The sequence below is a fragment of the Puma concolor genome, chromosome B1 (genome assembly GCF_028749965.1).
Source record: "Puma concolor isolate L17-30 chromosome B1, mPumCon1.1.hap2, whole genome shotgun sequence".
Lineage (NCBI taxonomy): Eukaryota > Metazoa > Chordata > Mammalia > Carnivora > Felidae > Puma > Puma concolor.
The window spans coordinates 40,898,634-40,925,384 of record NC_141670.1 but is presented as its reverse complement, the minus strand read 5'-3'; the positions used below and the strand labels follow the sequence as shown (position 1 = coordinate 40,925,384).

At 38.3% G+C, this 26,751-nt stretch overlaps 1 protein-coding gene across 2 annotated transcripts in view; it reads left to right on the top strand.

The window, feature by feature from the left end:
• The first annotated feature begins 1,225 nt into the window (after positions 1 to 1,225).
• Positions 1,226 to 26,751, top strand: part of POLB (DNA polymerase beta) — a 31,817-nt gene continuing 6,291 nt past the window's right edge. Inside the window, exons 1-11 of one of the 2 annotated variants that reach the window (XM_025921374.2) lie at positions 1,226 to 1,434; positions 1,774 to 1,831; positions 4,699 to 4,765; positions 9,010 to 9,084; positions 10,455 to 10,513; positions 13,185 to 13,234; positions 15,154 to 15,205; positions 16,817 to 16,871; positions 16,969 to 17,041; positions 22,906 to 22,976; positions 24,095 to 24,181. In XM_025921374.2, coding sequence (XP_025777159.1) covers positions 1,374 to 1,434; positions 1,774 to 1,831; positions 4,699 to 4,765; positions 9,010 to 9,084; positions 10,455 to 10,513; positions 13,185 to 13,234; positions 15,154 to 15,205; positions 16,817 to 16,871; positions 16,969 to 17,041; positions 22,906 to 22,976; positions 24,095 to 24,181 — 708 coding nt within the window. In that variant the 5' untranslated portion in view covers positions 1,226 to 1,373. The remainder of the gene's footprint in view (positions 1,435 to 1,773; positions 1,832 to 4,698; positions 4,766 to 9,009; positions 9,085 to 10,454; positions 10,514 to 13,184; positions 13,235 to 15,153; positions 15,206 to 16,816; positions 16,872 to 16,968; positions 17,042 to 22,905; positions 22,977 to 24,094; positions 24,182 to 26,751) is intronic. The other variant, XM_086703593.1, reaches the window with a different exon arrangement.

Here is a 26,751-nt window from a genome sequence, read left to right as displayed (position 1 = left end):
TAATTTTCTTTTCTCCATTTATACATTTTCAAATATTTCTACAGCACCCATGTATTATTTTGTAATAAGCTTTTCATTTTATTTACATACAAAGCAATTGCCTGGAATTGGCAGTTCAGTATGAACCCAAGAGAAACACCTGTGAAAATATTGATGTCACATATCCATTTTTCAAGCAGAACTGTAAATTTCTCAGATATGGGTCATCATGGTTTTTTTTTTTTTTTAAGATTTTATTTATTTTTTTTTAATGTTCATTTTTGAGAGAGAGAGGGAGAGGAAGAGACAATGCAAGCGGGGAAGGGACAGAGGAACCAAAGCGGGCTCCTCGATGACAGCAGAGAGCCCTATGTGGGGCTCTAACTCACAAACCATGAGATTATGTCCTGAACCAAAGTCTGGCGCTTAACCGAGCCTCCCAGGCTTCCATTAAGATTTTATTTTTAAGTACTCTCTACACCCAACTTGGTGCTCCAACCCACCATCTCAAGATCAAGAGTGGCAAACCACAACCCCAAGATCAAGAGTAGCATGCTCCACCGACTGAGCCAGGTGTCCAGGTCATTACGTTTTAATGACATTTTCATTGCTCATTATCTAGGTTAAGCACTTCTCCGCATCCTACTGTTTTCTCTTTAGCCACTACCGCAAAAGGCAGGGGAATAAGAAATAAAACACTCTGACATTGGCGGGCATATCTGTTAAAAGTTTCCTATAGGAGGCTTCCCTATAATACGGCGTATTTTATTCTAGGTTCCTGCCTGCTCTCTAGTACGGAACTCCACTGCAGTGCACTGGTACCATATTCTTACTGAAAGTTTTCACAAGTAAGTATGATGCCGGTGTTTGCCTCTTATCCTCGTGCATTCAATAACTATTATTGTGCACATACAATATGTGCACAAAAGTATCCTCGGTATGCTATCTCCCACCCGACTACCTGAGTTGACTTCACAAAGTCGGGCTCCTTAGTTTTCCCCTTCTGGGGAGAGGATTCCAGAGAAACGTACTGGGAAAACAGACACTGTCTTGTTAAGAATCCAGGTCTTCCTACGGAAACCCCGTTACGAAACCAGCCATCTCGCCCAGCTTTCTCTTTCAGGTCTCCTGCGCCGGGTGGTTCCCGTCTCTCTCGCACCCAGCAAGAGCCGCGAGAGCCCCGCCCCCGGCGCCGCCCCCAGCGCGTGACGTCACCACGCGCGCCGCGCACCGCGCCCCCTGTCAGAGGCAGCCATTGTTCAGTAAGTCGCGCTGGCTTTGCCAGGGCTGGGTTGGTCCTGCCCCCCTCTCCAAGTCCCGGCCCCTCCTTAAAGCTGGGAGAGGGGGCCAGTCCGCCGCTTTGAGCACTCTGCGGTCCTCGGGTGCAGGCCACCATGAGCAAACGGAAGGCGCCACAGGAGACGCTCAACGGGGGAATCACGGACATGCTCACAGGTTAGCGCCGCGTCAGGCGCCGCTGGCTTTCTTCTCCTTTCTTCCTACCTCACTGCCTTTCCTTCCTTCTCTCCCGTCCCCACAGCCCTGTGGATGGGTCTGGCCCCTTGCAGCGGGTAGTCTTCCGTACGGATCTTCCTTCAGCGCCCATTGCTGGTGGCTGAATGTCAGTCCTCCAGGGGACTCCTGTGTCACTGTTTGGGCTGTCTTGGGCCTGGCCCGTGTAGAAGCGTAGGGTCACTGTCCCTTAAGAAGTTGTTACATCCCCTTCTGGAAAACTCAGTTTTCGTTTGTTTACTCGTGGTTCTTGTTGACCCGAGCCTCTTGTTGCCTTTGCAGAACTCGCAAACTTTGAGAAGAACGTGAACCAGGCAATCCACAAGTACAATGCTTACAGGTGGGACGGTGCAGCATTCTCTGGTAGCATGCATCCTGGGATGTGTGGCAGTTAACAGGGCTGAGGGGCCAGTGGATATTTGGACCATATGCAAGAGGAGAAAAAAGCAACAACTGAGGGTATTGACTCTGTGGTTGTACCTTACTACAATATTTCTGGGATAATTTGGGCAGAGCTCTGTAGGATCGTTTCTAATCGGTTCCCAATCTGATTGCAAAATAGGTGTAGCTGATGTGTGTTTTCCCCATCATCAAATATGAATTGCTGAAAATGCAGTTTGATTTTAAGCCATAATGAAACAGTGTATGAGGTCTGTGCTATGAAATTCATGGAATCAGATCTTCATCTGGTTGGTGTTTGGCCGATCCTTGGATCCATTCTATCCTGTCCATCTCACCAGGACCCTTATCATAGCCATTATTCCCACATCCAGTTACTTGTGCCCCTTAGCTCACAAACATGTCCTAAGTCCCTCAGCTCTTACAAGCAAAAACATAACAGCCTTCTTGACTTCCCTCTACCCTCTAGCTAGCTCCTGTCTCTTTCCTCCACTTTACAGTTAAGCTTCTTGAATAATCTGTTTCTTGTCTGGATTTTCTCAGCCCTGGTCATTCTTTATCTCATTGTGGTATAATTGTCATCCTGCCATTCCTCTGAAAATGCTGTCACCTACATCTCACCTTATTGAACTCTCACTGGCATCCACCATTAGCTCATTGCATTCAAGTCTTAGCCTTGAATTCTGCGATGGCACTCCTGTCTGTTCTTTCACCTCCTGTATTCCAATGCTAGGAGTTCCCAGAGGTCTGCCCTTTGTCCTTTTTTCTCATTTTTATACTTTCCCTGGCAGTCTTAACATTCTTGGCTTTGGATACTGGTTATGTCATTGACTCCAAATCTGTATCTCATTGACTTTTCTTCAGATTTTTAGGCTGCTATTACCTTTATCTCCACCCTTTCAAAGTTAACCTCAGCTCTCTCCTTCCCTTCCCATTCAAAAATTCAAAACTGATTATGTTTCTTACCTTATCTTTTGTGACTTCCTGTTTAAAGTAATTGTTCTATCAAAAAAAAATAATTGTTCTATCATCCACACATTTGATGATCTAAAAATCAGAGATATTCAACCCTATATATATATATTTTTTTAATTATTTATTTTTGGGACAGAGAGAGACAGAGCATGAACGGGCGAGGGGCAGAGAGAGAGGGAGACACAGAATCGGAAACAGGCTCCAGGCTCTGAGCCATCAGCCCAGAGCCCGACGCGGGGCTCGAACTCACGGACCGCGAGATCGTGACCTGGCTGAAGTCGGACGCTTAACCGACTGCGCCACCCAGGCGCCCCATCAACCCTATATTTTATGTCGCACCAGGCTTCAGAGAGATGTTTAGTTTTTTTTTTTTTTTTTTTTTTTTTTTTTAATTTTTTTTTTTTTCAACGTTTATTTATTTTTGGGACAGAGAGAGACAGAGCATGAACGGGGGAGGGGCAGAGAGAGAGGGAGACACAGAATCGGAAACAGGCTCCAGGCTCTGAGCCATCAGCCCAGAGCCCGACGCGGGGCTCGAACTCACGGACCGCGAGATCGTGACCTGGCTGAAGTCGGACGCTTAACCGACTGCGCCACCCAGGCGCCCCGAGAGATGTTTAGTTTTGAAGGAGCCTGTCAAGGGATAAGTGAAAGGAAGAATAGTCTAAGAAAGGAAACAAAATGTGTCAAGGTATTGAGACCTGAGGAGTATGACATTTTCCAGGAAGTCAGTAGTTCAGTTTGCTTATGGAACATGGTCGGAATGAGGAAATCAGTCTGGAAAATCAGGTGATGCCTGCATGTATTTCCCTACCCAGATATACATTTCTCTTGATTGTGGCCAGTATATTCTTTTGAAAATAGTTGTCTGATCCTGCCATTCTTCCATATCAGATAATTAATATTTTCTCTTCACCTTGATAAAGCCCAAATGCATTGTGGCATACAGAAGGCCTTTCAGGATTAATTATTTTTCCCTTCAGGCTTTGCTCCATAATGCCAGTTGTCTGTTACTACTTGTCTTTACTGAAACAGTTCCCTCAACAAACTGTCCTCAACATACCTTTCCAGACTCATCATCAGTTACATGCTAATAGAGGTTGAAATCCAAATCTAAAGGTCTGTATGTATTAGAACAGAATGAAGAACCAAGGATGCAAAGACTACCTGGTATTTATGCTTTAGACTTAGATGTACTCTGGCTTTTTTATCAGCATCATTGCTAAACTATATTTAGCACTGAAATTACAGACAGGATACCATTGGTAAGCTCCCAGGGTGTGCCCAGTGTGTCACCAGATTATTGAGCTGGATGTGTGTGGAGATGGGCAAGAATCACAGGTCAGTGCTTTATGCAGAACTGAGATGAGAGCAATGAAAAAAAGAATATAACTATAAGGACATGGCGGAATGCAGTTGGAATTATAGGCCATGAATTTAAAAATAACCATCCATAAACCCCTTTGGTATCTAGTAGTCTAAATACCACCAGGTGGCACATTTTTATGAGAGTTACAAACAATTTCTGAAAACTAGCTTATCCCCAAAAGGAAAGGCTACTGGTCTGCTGAATCTCCCTAGTCTCACATATACAGTTAAAATTATGCTATCCTCAAATGTGAGGATTTTCAAAATACTTCTAAAAGATATGCAGGTGGTCTGTCATTTCATCTGAGTTTTTAAAGTTTGACACAGATGTGGAAAATTAGTTATTATGATAAAGTTTAAGCTAAATATTTGCTTGTATATGTGTTCCAGTTTAAGAAAAATTAAGACCTCCCTGGATTTGTAACTAACTGATTTTCTTTTCTTTTTTTTTTTTTCCTCTTATAGAAAAGCAGCATCTGTGATTGCAAAGTATCCACACAAAATAAAGAGTGGAGCAGAAGCTAAGAAGTTGGTAAGTTTAGTGAGCAAGCTGATTGTAGAGTTCACACATGTACAAATTTGATGGGTTCCACTGGAAAATTAAATTTGTCTCTCCAAAGCTTCCTTGATCCACATACTCAGATTTCACTGCTCCTGATTTCTTGGAATAATATTAATGCTATATCAGTCATACTGTTTCATTGTCAAAGTAAATTGAAATTCTGCTTTAAATATATGTAATTATAATTTTTTTCTATACCCTGCCATATACATATGTATTCACACTGAATTTCAGCTTGAGGGTTAGTCCTCAAGAATGTGGTGACAGAACATATTGGCATGTCTGGTCCCTAGCTCTTTTTCTGATAACAGGTATAAGAATTTATGTGAGTTAGTGAGAGTTGGTGTTCCCAAAGAGATCTTACCTACTAATCACATAATTGAGCCCCTTAGTATGTTACAGCATTTAGCCCTCTTGTCTGTAATTTTCTTGAAGCCCTATATGCTCTGTCACTGTGTGTATCACAATTTCTAGAGGGTCATGGCTCTTGCTAATTTATATTAGTATTGCCAAGAATATACTAGGAAAGTCTACATGTTGTTCTCTTTCTTTTTTTTTTTTAATGTTTATTTCATTTTTTTGAGAGAAAGTGATAGAGCAGGAGTGGGGGAGGAGCAGAGAGAGAGAGACACACACACAGAATCTGATGCAGGCTCCAGGCTTCGAGCTGTCAGCACAGAGCTGACGCGGGGCTCGAACCCACAAACCATGAGATCATGACCTAAGATGATGTCAGCTGTTTAACTGACTGAGCCACCCAGGCGCCCCTGATAGGTTGTTCTCTTTCATCTAAATCTCACTAAAAGATTCCAAGTTCCTGAAGATTGAGGACCATATCTTAATTCATCTTTTGTTAAAGATGTCAAACTGACATGGCTTTTGATTGGTCTAAGTCCTGACAGTTATCACCTTCTTTTGTTATTCTTTACCCATTTGTGTTCCCAAAAGTCCTCTAGAATTTAGGTTATCAATATTTGATTGTCCTTAATTTTCTCATGAGAGCCTTCAAAATATGAGCCATAATTGTCCTGTATTTTCACCTTTCAGAGTCGTGAAATTACCATAAATCTTGTACATCTTATGATTGAGTGACAGATTATCCACATTAATCATGTGCCACATCTTCATCTTGAATTAATTACTCAATACTAATGATGTCCTGGTGTACAGGTTTTAAATCTTTTGTACCAATAGACAGTTCTCAACTTCAGTATATCCTCCCCAAATAGACTAGCCAAGGAAGTTATAAATACATTGGGCTTTAATTCTGAATTTCTTTCCTGGTGAACTGACCCAGTGTTAACCTCAGGAGCCACTTCTGCTTCCATTCTGTTCCCCTTTTATCACTATTGACTTTCCTTTTTTATGTTAATTACCTGCTCATTTATTAGATTCAAACTTTTGACAAGCTTTAATGCACTTCATCCCAAATCTGAGCTTATGGTATATCTCTAAAAAAAAAACCCCACAAAAATATGCAAAATTCCTTTTACATGAGACTGGACTTAATATGAAAATCACTTAGGGGCGCCTGGGTGGCTCAGTTGGTTAAGTGTCTGACTTCAGCTCAGGTCATGATCTCATGGTTCGTGAGTTCAAGCCCTGTGTCAGGCTCTGTGCTGACAGCTCAGAGCCTGGAGCTTGCTTCAGATTCTGTCTCCCTCTCCCTCCCCCACTCATGCGTGTGTGCATGCGTGCTCTCTCAAAAAAATAAACATTAGATAGAAAATATGAATATCACATCGTTATTCCTTTCCACTATTATATTAAAAATCACCAACCTACTCTTTGGCACATATGAATGCTTCTCAATAATTCTAGAAGTCTGATATTTCCAGAATGAGTGTTTGCCTCTTAATCCTTAATGTTAGGTATAGGAAATAGCCTAGGCTTAAATTGCTTCAGGTCAGTATGTGTCTTCTGATAAGGAAAATGAGAAACCTGAGCAGTTTCCATTTTCTAGTCTGTTCTTCCTAAATCTTGTTCATTTCTATCTGGTAATTGCTGTTTTCAGAACTTGAATATGTGTTCAGTAGTCCTGGAACACTTATTAAGCATTAAATAAATCAAGAATATGGAAGGGTATACGTAGGGCTAAGAGACAATAGGAAATAACTGGCACACATGTTGTTGTGCACTTGAACATTTAACTTAAAAGGACCAATACCACCAAGAGTGAGCACTAATGTAAACTGTGGGCTTTTTTTAAAAAAAAAATTTTTTTTTTAACGTTTATTTATTTTTGAGACAGAGAGAGACAGAGCATGAACGGGGGAGGGGCAGAGAGAGAGGGAGGCACAGAATCAGAAGCAGGCTCCAGGCTCTGAGCCATCAGCCCAGAGCCCGACGCGGGGCTCAAACTCGCGGACCGCGAGATCGTGACCTGAGCTGAAGTCGGATGCTTAACCGACTGAGCCACCCAGGCGCCCCAAAACTGTGGGCTTTGATGATGATGTTTCAATGTAGGTTCATCAGTTATAATAAATGTAGCATTGTGGTGGGGGATGTTGATAGTTGTGTGTGTGGGGGCTGAGGGTATGCGGGAACTCCGTACTTAGTGATCAATTTTGCCATGAACCTGTAGCTACTGTAAAAACTTATTTAAAGGGAAAAAATAAAAAAGGAAAAAAACATGAAAAAAGTGTTCAACTTGACCAATAATCAGAGTTGCAAATTAAAACAAGATGCTGTATGGTGTTAATCAAACTATCAAATATAATATACAGTATGGATAAAGATGTGGAAAAAGACACACAGTTACTAATGATGGAAATCTTGGTTATTTACAGCTTTTCTGAAGGATAATTTGGCAGAATGTTGGCAAAATGCCTATCTCCTTTGTCCCAACAATTTTACTTTGAGGAATTTATCCTGAGGAAACCAGTAGAGATAGATGTATATAAGCATCATTCGTTCTGCACCTGTATGCCACGTATTCTCCTGGTGCTTCAGGTGAAGCAGTGAAAAGACAGGATCTCTGCTCTCATGGGGCTTATGTTCTAGAGCCGTGCTGTCCATCACAATAACCATGAGCTGCATTTGGCTAGTGAGCTCTTGAAGTGTGGCTAATGTGACTCAGGGATTGCATTTTTTCATTTTAATCATGTAAACTTAGATCGTCTCATGTGGCTGGTGGCTACCATGTTGAACTATACAGTTCTAGAGCAGTGGTTCTCAGTGTGGTACGTAGACCAGCAGCAGCATCACTACCTGGGAACTTGTTAGAAATGCAACCTACTGGGGGAGCTGGCTGACTTAGTTGGTAGAGCATGTCAGGGTTGTGAGTTCAAGCCCCACGTTAGATGTAGAGTTTACTTTAAAAAGAAGGAAGGGAGGAAGGGAGGAAGGGAGGAAGGGAGGGAGGGAGGGAGGGAAAGAAAGAAAGAAAGAAAGAAAGAAAGAAAGAAAGAGAAAGAAAGAAAAAGAAAAAGAAAGAAGGGAAGGAGAGAGAAGGGAAGGGAAGAAAGAAATGCAACCTTTTAAGTCAGAAACTCTAAGGTGAGATTGGCTTTCTGTGTTTTACCGCATCCCCAAGGTGATGATAATGTATGTAAAAGCTTAAGAACCTCTGCTCTAGAGGAAATTCATGACATGGTTATATCAAAGTTTTTGAACTATCTAAATGTTTACCTGTAGGGTATTTGTTAAGTAAATTATGATACATTCGTACAGTGATATACTATGCAGCCATTAAAGATACTAATGTTGTATTTATATATTGATATGGAGATTTGTTCATGATCTGTTTTTAAGTTAAGAAAATACAAAGCAGTATGACTCTGTTTTTGTAAGAAAACTGTGTGTGCATATATACATATATGCACATATAACTCTGCTTATGTATATAAACAGAGAAAGCTATGTAGCGGATGTTAGGTGATGAGATTACAATTTATTTTAATTTTCAGGGTGATGAAATTAGCAAGTGATTTTAACATTTTTCTTTTTGCAATTCTATTTCTCTTTTCTACAACAAAAATTAATTTAAAAAAATAAGTCATTTAGAATTGTTTTATTAGGACTTCTCTTTTGTCAGTCATTTAAAGATTTTGTTGGGAGAATATATTTTCACCATGACTCAATTTTCTGTGTCCTTGGTTTTAAAACTCGTCATGTGATGATCATTTTTTTCATTTCCCATTTTTTACTTTATCTTTGAGTGATTTGGTAAGCATTATATTTATATGAGTTTTATATTTTTAATTTTCTATTAGCCTGGTGTAGGAACAAAAATTGCTGAAAAGATTGATGAATTTTTAGCGACTGGAAAATTGCGTAAGCTGGAAAAGGTAAAATTTTAACTTGTTTGCTTATTTGATTATAGTCTGCTTTTTTTTTTTTTTTTTTTAGTGTTTTTTATTTCGAGAGAAGGAGAGCAAGCACGAGTGGGGGAGGGACAGAGAGAGAGGGAGAGAGAAAATCCCAAGCAGACTCCATGCTATTAGCATATTAGCACTAATATTTAGTGCTAATTAGTGCTAATTTAGTGCTATATTAGTGCTAATAGCACTCCATGCTATTAGAGTCGATTGCAGGGCTCAGTCTCACTATTTGTGAGATTATGACCTGAGCTGAAATCAAGATTTGGACACTTAATGGACTGAGCCACCAGGTGCCCCTCTAGTGTCTGTCTTTAGGGCAACTATCATGTAGCATCATTGCAGGGTGACTGATGTCATTCACCTGGTGACATGGAGAAGAAAAAAAGAGGAGTGGAGTTTATGGCTTTAAGTGTTCTATTTTTTTAATTTGAATATTGTTCCCCTAAAATAATAATTGTTCACTTATTTTATGTGCCCTTTATTTTTAAAAAATATGTTTTTTGGGGCACCTGGGTGGCTGTCTTTGGGCATCTGACTTTGGCTCAGGTCATGACCTCGCAGTTCGTGAGTTCGAGCCCCACGTTGGGATCTGTGCTGACAGCTCAGCCTGGAGCTTGCTTTGGATTCTGTGTCTCCCTTTCTCCCTCTCACTTCTCCCCCACTCATGTTCTGTTTCTCTCTTTCTCACAAAAATGTTTTTATTTTTAATATTTACTTATTTTTGAGAGAGAGACAGAGAAACAGAGCACAAGCAGGGGAGGGGCAGAGAGAGAGGAAGACACAGAATTCAAAGCAAGCTCCAGGCTTTGAGCTGTCAGCACAAAGCCCAACGCAGGGCTCAAAATCATGACTCGTGAGATCATCACCTGAGCCGAAGCTGGACACTTAACCAACTGAGCCACCCAGGTGCCCCTTTCTATATGTCCTTTAAGAGACTGTTAGCAGCTGTATTACAATTAGCTCCTCGTATCATTCAGAAGGTAGGTTATAAACTTTGATAAAAGATTGTTATATTTTAGAATTTCTATTCTATTCTTAAGCTCTTTAAAGCATTTTTATGATTTTATTTCACCCTGGTGATAGTAACTATACCACTTATGGTCTTTTATGAATAAGCCTTTTAAAAGTATTGGATAAATGAGAGATGAAATATCTTCATTTGCTTTGTTATTCATCTATAACCACTGAGGTTATTTGTGAATACTTTTGTATGGTTTTACAAGCAAATGTAAATGGCTCCTCAGGTCTCTTAGCAGACTGGTATATTTCCAATAAGATCATTTGAGTCCTCAGAGCATTCCAAAATCATTATTAGACTTTTTTTTTTTTTCTTAAAGATTCGGCAGGATGATACGAGTTCATCTATCAATTTCCTGACTCGAGTTAGTGGCATCGGGTAAGAAGTATTTTTTAAGTAGACACAGTAGTAGGGTTGGTTTTATTTTTTATGTGAGACAGAATAAGCATATTCTGTTTCCCTTCAAAACCTGTACCTTGCCATCTCTGTGTCTTTGTCCATATAGTTCACTCTTCCATATCTTATATGTCTGAGGCTGGTTCTTCAGGTGCTACTTCTGCTTTCAAAGTCCATCCAAGGCAAGTGTTACCTCCTTCATAAAACCAGTTTGATTCCCCAGTCAGATATAATCTCCTTCTTCTAACCTCCACCTACACTTGCTCTGTGTACATCTTATCACTCCCTCCAGATTATGCCTCTTTTGTCTCTCTGAGCATGATATTTATCTTAAGCATTTAAACTTTTTTTCCATAGCACCTAACATAGTACCTTATAAATTTGGGACAAGCATCCAAGCATTTTTTAATGAAGGAATCTCTATCTTAAAATTTGAGTTAGCACCAAAGGGGGCTTCTTTAACACTTCTTGACAACATAAAGATTAACATTAAAACATTAAGGTTGTGGGACACTTGGCTGGCTCAGTTGGTGGAGCATGTGACTCTTCATCTCAAGGTGTGAGTTTGAGCCCCACATTGGGTGTAGAGATTACTTAAAAAATAAAATATTGGGGCGCCTGGGTGGCTCAGTCGGTTAAGTGTCCAACTTCAGCTCAGGTCATGATCTCATGATCCGTGAGTTCGAGCCCTGCGTCGGGCTCTGTGCTGACAGCTCAGAGCCTGGAGCCCGTTTCAGATTCTGTGTCTCCCTCTCTTTCTGCCCATCCCCTGTTCATGCTCTGCCTCTCTCTGTCTCAAAAATAAATAAACGTTAAAAAAATTTTTTTTTAATTATTTATTTATTTAAATCCAAGTTAGTTAACAAAGTGTAGTATTGGTTTCAGGAGTAGAACTCAGTGATTCATCACGTACATATAACACCCAGCACTCATCCCAAGTGCCCTCCTTAATGTCCATCACCCATTTAGCCCATTCCCCACCCACCTCCAGCAACCCTTAGTTTGTTCTCTGTCTTTAAGAGTTTCTTATGGTTTGCTTCCCTTTTTGTTTTTATCTTACTTTTCCTTCCCTTCCCCTATGTTAATATTGTGTTTCTTGAATTCCACAAGTGAAATCATATGGTATTTGTCTTTCTCTGCCTGAGTTATTTCACTTAGCATAATACACTGTAGTTCCAGCCACATTTTTGCAAATGTCAAGATATGCCAGTCTTTAAAATCTAAGATCTTTTTGTTTGTTTGTTTTAATTTTTGTTTAACATTTATTTTTGAGAGAGAGACAGAGCATGAGTAGGGGAGGAGCAGAGAGAGGGAGACACAGAATCCAAAGCAGGCTCCAGGCTCTGAGCTGTCAGCACAGAACCTGATGCAAGGCTCAAACTCACAAACTGGGAGATCATGACCTGAGCTGAAGTTGGATGCTTACCCAACTGAGCCACCCAGGCTCCCCTAAAAACTAAAATCTTAAAAACAAACAAACAGGGGTGCCTGGGTGGCTCAGTCGGTTAAGTGGCCGACTTCGGCTCAGGTCATGATCTCACAGTCCGTAAGTTCGAGCCCCACATCGGGCTCTGTGCTAATAGCTTGGAGCCTGGAGCCTGCTACTGTTTCTGTGTCTCCCTCTCTCTCTGCCCCTCCCCTGTTCGCGCTCTGTCTCTCTCTGCCTTTCAAAAATGAATAAATGTTAAAAAAATTTAAAAAAACAACAAAAACCACTAAGGCTATACTGCTTTGCTTAAGCCGCATCTTTATGGAATGAGGCATTCTTTTAGATATGTGATTGTTCCTTTAAATAGCCACATTTTGATGAAAGTTATTGTAAAATATATTAAATTCTTAAACTTAGTACTGAAAATGAACATGACTCCTCAGGGACTTCGGGCCTTTCTAAAGTATTAGAAGTTGTTTTAAAGAGCATCTGTGTTATTATTATCTTCTTTTTCTAGGGAAAAACACTGAATATTGCAAGTGGGGTAACTGGCAAAGTCAGAATTAGAACCCATGTTTCCAGACTCCCAATTTAGTTCTACTTGTTATGTGCCATATTGCCTTTCTGCTATGAATATCTGTTTCTGTGTCTCTACAAATACTCTTTGTCATTAAAATTTTAGTTTAAATACCATTTCAGAGACCTTCCTTTGCTACCCAATCTAAAGTAGGACCCAGCCACTCATCATTTTTCCGTATTTTAATTCATTTACCTGATACTTTAAAAATTTGTTTATATACCTATTTATTTTCTCTCTCTCCCCACTGGAATGTAAATAGGTAGGTAAGACCAAGGTGCTTATTTGTCTTATTCTTGCTGTATTTTCAGCACCTAGAAGAGTATCTGGCACATAATAGGCCCTCAGTTAATCGTTTGAATGAAAGAACTGTTTTCTTGTTTGTATGTCTGTCTGATGAATAAGGTATATGTGTACTATAGCGCCTAGCTGCTTAGATGTCTGTTTCATATCCAGGTTCGTGGTTGTCTTCCTAGATTGAGACTTCAGGAATTCTCTTTGGATAAAATCACACCACATTTTAACAGGTCTTGTTTAGCTCCACAGTAACTCTTCATGTTTGACAAGAGAAGACATACTTGGTTATTTGTTATTAAGGGGTCCTGAGTTTCACTTGATATTTAGATAATGCTTTTCTTTTTTTGTAGTCCATCTGCTGCAAGGAAGTTTGTAGATGAAGGGATTAAAACATTAGAAGGTGAGTATGTACAATAGGTCACCAGTCCCAGGTCACATATGCTCCTGAAGGATGGTTAATGCTCTAGCAAACTAGAACTTGAAAAACCTTTTCTCAACTAGTAAATAGGAATGGTAAGACTTTCATTTTAACTCTATAGCAGAGAGTAGATGTAAAGTAGAGCTTTTATTCCTATATTAAACTTGTTCAGGTTTATAACTCAGAAGAAGAGGAAGTGGCTTCTTTATTTAAATGCAGTGATTTCATTTGTAGATTTTGAAACAATTTAAATTGCTTTTGTTTCTCTAGTGAAATTTTAGACAACAGAATCCTACACATTCAGCCTTAAAAGCAAAGTGATATACATGGAGAAAGATTCTGTAAGAGGCTTGCAATACTTACTGAAGGAATTTTTGATTTCAAAGAAGTGATAAAAATAGAGCCTAAATCAAGTAATTATAAACATATTCCTTAAACCTAGTATAGTAATCCTTTGAATATAATTTATTTCTTCATACTTTTTAAAGGGTATATACTATATATAGATAGATTTATTACAGTATATTTATTATAGTATGTATGTACAGTATACAGTATAGATAGATTTATTACAGCATTTGGGTGGTTTAATATTTGTGGATTCAACTATCTGCAAGCAACCGAAATGGTTAGGTGGATAGGTTCTAGAGATGAACCTGGGTTTGAATCCATTCTCCACCACTTTATTAGAATGGATGATCATGGTGCTTTGGTTTCTTAGCTGCAAAATGCTATCATAATTTCTACCTCATATGATTTAAAGCAGTAATGTATGAAAAGCACTTAGTGCACAGTTCTTGGTACGTAGTAAGTACTTAAAAGTGGTAACTGACTCTCAAGAGGCATGATTAATTAGTAATACTGCAAAGTTAAGAATTTGTGTGAGTCACATAGCAAGAGAATGAACTCTACTATATCTGCATCTCAGAGAGGGTTTGGGCTCTTCTGCCTGTGGCATATTTGGTTTATCTGAGTGAAATATTGGTTAAAGGGGTCAAGAATTTGTTTTTAAACAGAAGTTGCATCCCTTGGGAGTGTCAGAGATCAGCTATAATGGTTTTTACAGTATTTCACAATTCACAGATATGTAATATAACTGTCAACATCTATATCCTTACATATTACAAATTCATTAGTTCCATTGCATTTTCAGTGTTTACTATGTACACAGAACTATGACAGATATTAAGTGCTCCATGTATTATAAAGATTTTTATTTTTCTCCATTTTGTATCTCCAGAGAGAATCTATGTTTGTGAATATAAGGGTGACTGTAGAAATTGCTTTGGAAGCATACTTATCTTGCTGTTTCTTTAACAAGGCTTACTCCTGTACTTATGCCCAGTAAAGGAACATCACTTCTAGATTTCAGATATGATATGACAGCTTTTTAATCAAAATAATGAAGATAACACTTTTCCTTTCAACAGGATTTCAACCACAGTGCCTATACAAGTTACTACTCAATAAATACTAGTTGAATGAAGGAGTAAATGAACAAATGGACAATATAAACTAACGTAGTCCTAAAACATTCAGAAGTTGTGGCTACTACGGCTGCTATGAACCATAAATTAAGCAATATAGGTTCTTATAAGGCTGCTTTTTGCTATAGTCAGTGAAGTGTGGTATGATCCTGGCATGTTTAATCTATTATTCTGTGTAACTATAATTGAAATTTTGATGCAGTAAATAAAAGTCATGAAATCAACTGTTAGATTTTACTACATTGATTTGAAGAAACTTTTGTCTAGTTCTTAATATCAGAATTTTTTTATCTTTTCAAAGTCACTTCAGTGTATTTTCCTGGTAGTTCTTTGTAAAAAGGATCACTAAATTTAGCGACTTTTTTCCCAAGAATGTTTAAATTAGCACCTCAATTTTATATGTCTTCTATACAGATCTCAGGAAACATGAAGATAAGTTGAACCATCATCAGCGAATTGGGCTGAAGTAAGATAGCAAATTTTCTTTTATTTTGACACTTAAGATGTAAAAGTAAAATTTTTTTATAGCCATTCTTTTTCCATACACCATAATAATTCTTCACACCTAGCTAAACACAATCATTTTTCTATTTCAGGATACTAAGATTTGTTGCAGCTTTTGTAGAGAATATGCCTGTTTTCACACATCTTGTTATTGCCTTCTAGTTTGCTTTCTTGTGTTGAGTATTTCCCTCATGCTCTTGACTTCAGGGAGGAACTTCCTCTTAAAATACATAGGACTGAATGCATCAGTCAGTTAGCAGGTGTTTATTTTGTGCTTAACTATTGTAGAAAGCATAGTGTCAGGTCTGGGGTAAGGATATAAACAGGATCAGTGTAGCTCTTAAGAAGTTTAGAGTCTGCCCAAGAAGCTAGGATGTGATTATGGAATGCTAAATTAAAAAAAGAAAAAGATAAAAGCCAAAGACCTAAATAATGGTGTTGGAATAACTAGTAGGAATGTTGTATATCAGCATCAGTAATTATTTTGTGTGCTGGATACAATCTGGAATCCCTTTTGTAATGCATAGTACATAAGCAGGTATCACTTCCTGTCTTACGTAGTCTTGTTGGCAGGTTAGCCCTGTTGATGCCTCACCATAATCCTCTAAACTCACACTGCTTTTCTAAGACTCTGAGCCGGTCAGAAACCAGGATGGTGTAGTCCTCCCTTTCCTTGCATTTACTTAACAGAGATCTTCTGAAGAACTTGGTTGTTGTGAGAGGTGGTTTTGAGCAGGTGCTTTATCAGTTTTAGATGTTATTTCATACTGAGATATTTTTGTAACAGCTTTATTGAAATATAATTCAGATACCATACAATTCATCCTTTTATAAAGTATACAGTTCAGTGGTTTTTAGTATATCCATGGAATTGTGCAACCATAACGACAGTTGATTTTAGAACATCTTTGTTATATCCCAAAAAGAACCCATACCTATTGGCATTTACTCCCCATTTCTCTCTACCTGCCCCTCTCTCTCCACCCCCCCCCACTCCACCCCCACCCCCTCTTCTGACAACCATTAATATACTTTCTGTCAATATAGATTTGCCTTTTCTGGTCGTTTCATATAAATGAAATCATACAATATGTGATCTTTTGTGAATGTCTTCTTTCACATAGCATAATGTTATCTGGATTCATAGGATAATGTTTTAAAATATGATAATTTTGCAGGATATAAGAGCAATAAACTGTAACCCTGTGACTTACACACAAAGTGGAGGGAGCAGTCCACTTTGGAAATATACTAACTTACTCTTGGTATAGGAAATGTGAAGTTTATTTAAATATATTTACTTACTCTTGGTATAGGAATGTGAAGTTTATTTAAAAGAAGTTTAGATGGAGTATCTGGAATAGCATAAAGAATGACACTTAAAGATTTTAGTCTAAGTTAAGAAACAAACTTACCCTTACCCCCCATTTTTACTGTTATCTTCTTACTAAGTGCTAGTCTTGATTTTTGAATGATGTACTGGGATAAGGACACTTGATATGGTAGGCAGTTTATTTTTTAAGAAGATTTAAATTTCACAAAAATCATTTGTCTACTTATTCTGTCTTTATAGATATTTTGAGGACTTTGAGAAAAGAATTCCTCGTGAAGAGATGTTACAAATGCAAGTAAGCGTGTGCTGAATTGTATTCTTTGATTAGAATTGACAATGTCACTTGTTGAAAAGCCATTTTTAGAATACTGACTTAATTTTTTTTCTATTAGGATATTGTACTAAATGAAGTTAAAAAAGTGGATTCTGAATACATTGCTACAGTCTGTGGCAGTTTCAGAAGAGGTAACATACTTCCTGATCTTAGGTTATTCATGCCTTGATATTATAATTGCCTAATGTATACCAAAAAAAAAAATGAAACAAAGAGATGTAATTTGTGTTACTTTATAGATATACTAAGATCCAGTAGAGTATTATCTAAGTTTATTTGTTTATAGATAGGAATATGTATTAAAAATTAGAGGGGCGCCTGGGTGGCGCAGTCGGTTAAGCGCCCGACTTCAGCCAGGTCACGATCTCGCGGTCCGTGAGTTCGAGCCCCGCGTCGGGCTCTGGGCTGATGGCTCAGAGCCTGGAGCCTGTTTCCGATTCTGTGTCTCCCTCTCTCTCTGCCCCTCCCCCGTTCATGCTCTGTCTCTCTCTGTCCCAAAAATAAACGTTGAAAAAAAAAAAAAAATTAAAAAAAAAAAAATTAGAGAAAATTCATCCTTATTTTATTATAGCATGATATTTTAATGACTAGCTTTAACAAATTTTATAAAATAATTTTATATATATTAAGAGCCTAGGAGCAATTGACTACATGCTAGTAAAGCTGTGGGAAGGTGGTGGTGTTTTTTTTTTTTTAACTTTTTTTATTTTCTAAGTTTTCTGTAACGAATCTAAAAATACTGTCTCTGAAGCACTGGTTCCAAACCAGTTCTCACAACAACCAGGTCCTTCAGATGATCTCATTCTATGTGAATGTGAGCAAAGTGGGAACCAAGAGAATCCTGGTTTCTTACTGGCTCAGAATATGGAAGGGTAATATAAATTTTAAAATATTAACTTTAAAAATTGTAATACCAAAACTTGATTTAAAACTTTTGGAATAGTTATCTGACTGAATCCCTGGCTACCTTTGGAGTATTGCTTAAGCAGTAGGTAATGAGCTACCACAAATTCTCAGGGTTAGCTGCTTTAAGAATCTGGCGCCAGGAGGGGAAAGTGCCACATCAATAATTGTTGATAAGTAGAAAGAACATGGGACTGGGACCAAAAGACTTGGGCCCTGAGGCCAAATCTACTGTCACTACATGATTGAAGTAAGTCTGTCTCTTCACATCCCCTTTTCCATATTTGCAAAATGAGAGGATTAAAGTTAATCAGTTGTTTGAGTTTTTCTGTGCATCAAAAATACCCAGAAAGTTTAAAAAGAAAAGTACACATTGCTGTACCCTGCTACAAACCTACTAAATAAGAATCTTTTTAGGTGGAGCCTTAGAATCTGTATTTTCAGAACACAGACTTGGATACACAGCAGGCCAAATGCATGCTTAGTTGAAGATGACAGCCTTTCTGGATTTCAGTATTTCTATTTTAGTTTTGCTTTTATTGAGTAGATCATATGGTTGCATGCTTTAATATAAAAAAGGTATACACTGGGGCTCCTGGGTGGCGCAGTCGGTTAAGCGTCCGACTTCAGCCAGGTCACGATCTCGCGGTCCGGGAGTTCGAGCCCCGCGTCGGGCTCTGGGCTGATGGCTCGGAGCCTGGAGCCTGTTTCCGATTCTGTGTCTCCCTCTCTCTCTGCCCCTCCCCCGTTCATGCTCTGTCTCTCTCTGTCCCAAAAATAAAAAAATAAAAATAAAAATAAAATAAAAATTAAAAAAGGTATACACTAAGAAGTTTCCCTTCTACCCTGTCCTAGTTCACTCTTTCCACTCCCTCCCACCACTGTCCCATTAATGACCACTTTCCTGTGTGTTCTTTCAGTGGTTTTACAAGTAAATATAAATGAATGTGAATATATATTCTTTTTTCCCGTTTTGTTTTTTTTATTTATTTAAAATCTTTTTATTATTGAAGTATAGTTGACATACAATGTTATATTAGTTTCAGGTGTACAACATAGTGGTGACAATTCTGTACACTACACGGTGCTCACCACAGTAAGTGTAGTTACCATCTCTCACCATACAATGTTAATACAATACTGACTGTGTTAACTATGCTGTACTTTTCATATCCATGACTTATTTATGACTGGAAATTTTTACTTCCTAATCACTTTCACCTATTTTATCCATCCCCCCACTTAGCCCTACCTCTGGCAGCTACCAGTTCTCTGTATTTATAAGTCTGTTTCTGTTTTGTTTGTAGTTTGTTTTGTTTTTTAGATTCCACATATAAATGAATCATATGGTATTTATCTTTCTCTGACTTATTTCACTTAGCATAATACTCTCTAGGTCCATCCATACTGTCAAAAATGAGAAGATCTCATTCTTTTTTAGGACTGAGTAACATTCCATTGTATATTCATACCACATTGTCTTTACCTAATGAATACACGTTCTTGCTGTCCTCCTCCCCCTTTCACAAAAGTAACATAGTATATACACAGTATGTACCTTCTTAATAAAACATATCTTGGAGATCTTTTCCACATCAGTATATAGAGAGCATGTTTATTCTTTTTTATTTTTTTTTTAACATTTATTATTGAGAGACAGACACGGTGTGTGAGCGGGGGAGGGTCAGAGAGAGGGGAAGACACAGAATCCAAAGCAGGCTCTAGGCTCTGAGCTATCAGCAGAGACCTGGATGCGGGGCTCCAACTCATAACCCACAAGATCAGGACCTGAGCCGAAGTTGGACGCTTAACCAACTGACTGAGCCACCCAGGCACCCCTGTTCTTTTTTATAGCTTCATAACATTTGGTTATGTCGGTGTTTCATACTTTATTTATTTGGTCCTTTGTTAATAGACTCTTGGGTTATTTCCCTTTTTGTGCTAAAGTAATTGTTTTCTTTTTTAAATGGATAGAGTAATGCATTTTGGGTAGTAGGTTGATGGTAAAAGACACAACTTTTAAGAGAAATGAGAAGAAAAGAAGACAAAATTTTCTTTCTTAAAATAGCTTCCTTGAATGTCCTGGGAACAGCACACAATGAATCTAGTCTTCTTTATGTTTAAATATCTGGTTAAAGATTATTGATGCATAAAGTGGTGGTCCAGAGACACTGCCATATCTTCAGTGACCAAAAGTATGTTTTGCATATATTGTACTTACAAAAATGCAAAGAAAGGAGATAAACAGTATTATTTTATGCGACTGTGTGGCAGGCACTATTCTAGATGCTTTTACATATTATTCTTAGTTGTACAATGGCCAATAGAGTAGTTTTTAGTAGTTTATAGACAGAGAAACTGAGGTCTAAAGGAATATACAGTCCACATTTGTAATATTGAAACAAAAGACATTTAAAATGAAAATCCATTGAAATGAACACAAACTTTTATAGTTTTATAATAAAAGAAAGTATAAATAACTGTATGTAACCTTTCTAAAGTTATGTGGTTGTAGAGTGGGGGTCAAAATAAAAACCTAAGTCATTATAAAGTGCTATATTCTTATCCATGATACCATAATAGTAATTTTTACTAATATTCATTAAATGAATTGAGTCGTAAGAGTTGAAATGGATTTTCTGATTAGCCTTTACAGAGTTAGAACATATTGTTTAATTTGAGGTTTTTAGATATATAGTGTTCATAGTTGTATTTTAAAGCTTTTTTCATAATGAGGATTTACTAATTAACATATAGTTGTTTTCAGGTATACAATATAATGGTTCAGCTATTCTGTGCATTACTCAGTGCTCATCATGATAAGTACTCTTAATCCCCTTCACCTATTTCACCCATCCCCTCACCTACCTCACCTCTGGGAACCACCAGTTTGTTCTCTATATTTAAGAGTCTGTTTTTAGGTTTGTCTCATTTTTTCTTTGTTCATGTGTTTGGTTTCTTAAATTCCACACATGAGTGAAATTGTATGGTATTTGTCTTTCTCTGACTGACTTATTTCACTTAGCATAATACACTCTACATCCATCCATATTGTCGCAAATGGCAATTTTCATTCTTTTTTCTATGCTGAATAATATTCCATTGTATATATAGACCACATGTTCTTTTTATTTTTATTTTATTTTATTTCTTTATAAAATTTTTTTTAACATTTATTTATTATTGAGAGACAGAGACAGAGCATGAGCATGGGGGAGGGGGTGGCAGAGAGGAGGAGACACAGAATCTGAAACAGGCTCCAGGCTCTGAGCTGTCAGCACAGAGCCTGATGCGGGGCTCCAACCCACAAACCGCGAGATCATGACCTGAGCCACAGTCAGATGCTTAACCAACTGAGCCACCCAAGCGCCCTGACCACATCTTCTTTTTTTTTTTTTTTTAAATTTTTTTGTTTTTTTCAACGTTTATTTATTTTTGGGACAGAGAGAGACAGAGCATGAACGGGGGAGGAGCAGAGAGAGAGGGAGACACAGAATCATCGGAAACAGGCTCCAGGCTCCGAGCCATCAGCCCAGAGCCCGATGCGGGGCTCGAACTCCCGGACCGCGAGATCATGACCTGGCTGAAGTCGGACGCTTAACCGACTGCGCCACCCAGGCACCCCTCACATCTTCTTTTTTAAAAAAAAATTTTAACGTTTATTATTGAGAGACAGAGACACAGAGTGTGAGCCGGGGAAGGGTAGAGAGAGGGGGAGACACAGAATCTGAAGTAGGCTCCAGGCTCTGAGCTGTCAGCACAGTGCCTGATGCAGGGCTCGAACTCACGAACTGTGAGATCATGACCTGAGTCAAAAGTCAGTCGCCTAACCAACTAAGCCACCCAGGTGCCCCAGAAATTTAAATTGTTTTTTTTTTTTTTTACATTTATTCATTTTTGAGAGACAGAGAGAGACAGATCACAAGTGGAGGAGGGGCAGAGAGAGAGGAAGACACAGAATCTGAAGCAGGTTCCAGGCTCTAAGCTGTCAGTACAGAGCCTGATATGGGGCTCGAACCCACAAACCGCGAGATCATGACCTGAGCTGAAGTCGGACGCTTAACCAACTGAGCCACCCGGGCGCCCCTAGACCACATCTTCTTTATCTATTCATCTATCAGTGAACATTTGGGTCATCTATTGCTGGACACTTCATTGCTTCCATGTCTTAGCTATTGTAAATAATGTTGCAGTAAACATAGGGGTGCACGTATGTTTTTGAAGTAGTATCTTTATTTTCTTTGGGTAAATACCTATTAGTGGAATTACTGGATCATATGGTAATTTGATTTTTAATTTTTTGAGAAACATCTATACTGTCTTCCACAGTGGCTACACCAGTTTACATTCCTACCAACAGTACATGAGGGTTCCTTTTTCTCCACATCCTCACCAACACTGTTTTTTGTGTTTTTGATTTTAGCCATTCTGACAGGTGTGAGGTGATAATCTCATTGTTCTTTTGATTTTCGTTTCCCTGATGATGAGTGATGATGAGCATCTTTTCATGTGTCTGTTGGCCATCTGTATATCTTTTTTGGAAAAAAGTCTTTCAATATTGTTTTTATTCATTATTGAGTATTTAGGTGCATTTTGTTTTAATTTTTTGTTTTTAACATTTATTTATTTTTGAGAGAGAGACAGAGCACAGGTGGGGGAGAGGCAGAGATGGAGGGAGACACAGAATCCGAAGCAGGCTCCAGGCTCCCAGCTGTCAGCACAGAGCCTGACGCAGGGCTTGAACTCATGAACCGTGAGATCATGACCTGAGCTGAAGTCAGATTCTTAACCGACTGAGCTACCCAGGTGCCCCTAGGTGCATTTTTAGTACATTAAACTCACCAGCTGTATGTAATGCACACTTAATGCCAATCACTGTTGTTATCCCAGATTCTGCAGTTTATATTAGTATACCTGAACAGTTGGACAGAAAATTGAAATCTTTTAACTAATTCTGAATATGAAGTGCAGTGAAATATAGTTAGTCTACAAGAAGTAAAGCTCCTCAGTGTGACATCACTTTGGTTTTGTTTTTGCCTGCTAATTTATAAATTCACATAGGGAATTCCATACATATTTTATGTTATCGTAGGTGCAGAGTCCAGTGGTGACATGGATGTCCTTCTCACCCATCCAAGCTTTACCTCTGAATCAACTAAACAGGTACTGCAGAATTTATAGTCAAATATGCTGTCTCACACAACAGTAAATATCATTTTCTTTTTTTTTTTTTTTTGAGAGAGAGAGCATGTGTGTGTGTGTGCAAGCAGGGGAGGGGCAGAGGGAGGAGAGAGAGAATCTCAAGCAGGCTCCACACCCAGTGCAGAGCCCAGCATGGGTGTCGATCTCACACCTGTGAGATCATGACCTGAACTGAAATGAAGAGTCAGACACTTAACCGACTGAGCCCCACAGGCACTCCTAAATAATCATTTTCTAAATGATAGTTGGATATTTCAGAATGAATTTTTGCTTTAATCTTTTTGAAAAGTCAGTTGAAGTGCTCTGTACTGATTGACATCTGTGAAAGGCAAAGTAAGTGGTTGAAAGGGATACACAATAGTGTTTTTCTGCAAGGAACTGGGGGTGGGGGGGACAGTCTAATTTTCAAAAAAGAAACTTAGTACAACATTTCCAGAATTATTTATTGCCTATCATGGATATTTTAGAAATATCCACTATAATATTCAGGTTTTCATTAAGAGAATATTTTTCTACTAAAAAATGTTATATTAAGAAACTTTATCCCTGTTAGAAAAACCCATGAGGGCAAAACATTTTTGTTTTTGGAATATATTCTTTTTTTAAAAAAAATTATTTAATGTTTGTTTATTTTTGAGAGAGAAAGAGCATGAGAGGCAGAGGGGCAGAGAGAGAAGGAGACACAGAATCCAAAGCAGGCTCCAGGCTCTGAGCTGTCAGCACAGGGCTTGAACTCACAGAGTGTGAGATCATGACCTGAGTTGAAGTCAGACGCTTAACTGACTGAGCCACCCAGGCGCCCTTGGAATATATACCTTTTAAAGACGAAGCAGCTAACTTTTTGATTTAATGAAACAGACGAACCCAAATGATGTTTGGGAGTATCAATGATATTGGTGAAAAATGATGGTTTCTAAAAATATGTTTCATTTGATAAATGAGTTTTGTGTTAGAAGAAGAAAGTACTTAAAGGAAAGCTAGGCATTTCTCCATAGATAATTAGAAAACTCATCTTAAAAAATATTTTCTGGCTATAAAAGAGTAATTATTTTTCTTTTTTCCTATTTATGTTTCTATAGCCAAAGCTGTTACATCGTGTTGTGGAGCAGTTACAGAAGGTCCATTTTATTACAGATACTCTGTCAAAAGGTGAAACCAAGTTCATGGTAAGTACTTGTTTGAGTTAACACTTCTGAACAAAAATCTTGGAAACTGTTCAGTAACCATTCTGAGTGTGTGACTCTCAGTATTGTTAGTATTAGAGTCAATAAATAGGATATCCATGAGAGTTTAGAGAAGAATTAATAAGATGCTAATCTCAGAATATTTTAGTAAAGACTTTTGTTTTAAATTCTCCACTTGTAACTAATCTGAGCTACTGGAATACATAATTAGGCATAATCTGCTTTTATTAAAATTTCTATAATGACTTCAATGCATCATAAGTTTTTCTCTAAAATAGCAAATGTTCTCATATTCTCAGACTTGGAATTCTTCAGTAAGTGAGATTAGAATTGTCTGAAGAGTATTAATCTATTACAACACCAAAGAAAGAGAAGAAATTAGGGCATGTGATACAAACATGTTATGCAGCATGATAAGCAGAGGAGTTAATAGAGATTTTCACGGTGAAACCCATCATGATGAATTGTTAAAATCCTGTAGAGTTCCAGGCAATTAAACTTTGAAGATTCAAGACAAATGGCAAATGAATTAAGAAGAGGTTAATAAATATCTCTGTGTAAAAAACCGACAGGAACGCAAGTAGAAATCTAGGACTAAAGTAATAAAGGGTCACCTTTGTTCTGCTGCTCACTTAAATACATACCTTGAAACTCCTTTTTTCCGTGTCCCCTTTTCCCAAGTCATATGCCTGAAATGGAAAGAGATTGTGCTTTTGGGGACCGGAAATGATAATACTAGAAAGAGTCTCATTGCATAATTTGACAGTGGTTTTAGCCAAAAGTAGGATAAGATGGTTGAGATAGATCATTGAAACATCGTATCCTTCAAAAAGTAGAACAGTGCTCGCCAGGGACCTGTGGGGAAGGGGAATATGGAGTTAGTATTTAACAGACCCAGAGTTTCAGTTGGGGAACGTGAAGAAGTTCTGGAGACGGATGGTGGTGATAGTTATACAACAGTGTGAATATACTTAATGCTATAGAACTTCAAACTTAAAAATGGTTAAAATGGTAAACTTTATGTTGTGTATATTTAATCAGACACACAGAAAATCATGTCATTAAATTCAACAGGATGATTTTATTGGGCTATGAAACTATTGCCAAAGTTGGTCACATTTTATAATGTTTCAAAAGAACTTTGGGAAAGGTAAAAATAAAATTCTAGTCAAATCTTTAGGAATTAAATCTATGAGCTGTTCTCCCAAATCTGTTTGATTTGGAGCTTTTACTCTATGCCCAGAAATATAGACATGTGAGATGTTATTAAAAATAGGGTTTATAGGGGTGCCTGGGTGGCGCAGTCGGTTAAGCGTCCGACTTCAGCCAGGTCACGATCTCGCGGTCCGTGAGTTCGAGCCCCACGTCAGGCTCTGGGCTGATGGCTCAGAGCCTGGAGCCTGTTTCCGATTCTGTGTCTCCCTTTCTCTCTGCCCCTCCCCCGTTCATGCTCTTTCTCTGTCCCAAAAATAAATAAACGTTGAAAAAAAAAATTAAAAAAAAAAATAGGGTTTATATATGCTCTAGGAACATCCCTTTTAAATTGAAATTGATTATATTCACCAGAATGAATCTGTGTAAAAAATAATTCTGTGTAAAATAATCTTACATTTAAAGAGCATTCAATCAGATAAAATCCTAAAAATAACATGTGGTAGACAAGTTGAATTTTTTTTTTTTTTCATTGTAGGAAAGTGTCCTGGTATACCTGGGGATATTTTGGGGACCCCTTCTGGCCTAACTCTCTACCTCCTCTAGTCATCTCTGTGAAAGGCCCTAGGACTTCTACTGGGGAAGCACACCTGCTCTTTTCAGAGTTAGCGACCAGGAAGGTGTTTATGCAATGCAATAGCAGGAACATTTTTTTTGCAGTCTGAACAGTATTCTGCTGTGCTCAAACAGAGATCCAGAAGCAACACCAACAGAGGCTAGTAATCCAGCTAGCAAGAATACAAAGAAAAATTACAAACTGGTGGGCTGGGTATAACCTAAAAAGGAAAGGTGGGTAGCCACGTGTATGTAAACATAAAGCGTTGCTGGCAGTGGTGGAATTGGGTTACCCCAGTAAGTGCTCAGTCATAGAAGAGAAGACCTTTGTCTGTCAGCCAAATTCCAGTGACTGCTACAAACCAGGCTGGTTCAGACCTTATTGCACATGTGATGCTTGAAAGACTAGGGCCACTCACCAATCCTAGGACAAGGCTGGAAACCTTCACTCCATCTTGCCTTCCCATTCTCTCAGTCATAGTCCTAACAGCATGTATATAGTTATTGTCAAAAAGAGAATTCCCCAAATCTATTTTCCAAAAGAAAACAGGTGAACATAATAATAAAGTGGGTTTTTTGTTTGTTTTTATAGTTTGAGCAAGAAACTGAGGTCTTTGTGTTGTGACATAGGAATCCATCTTAGTGGATGGTTGTGTATAAAGTTTGGATTCTGTACATGTGGCTCATATATTCTCTGAAGCTTAAAAAAATGCCATGTGTGAGCCTGCTGTTTGACATTTATAATTGGTATGTGGTAGGATGAGGAGCAATCCAGGTTAGCTTTC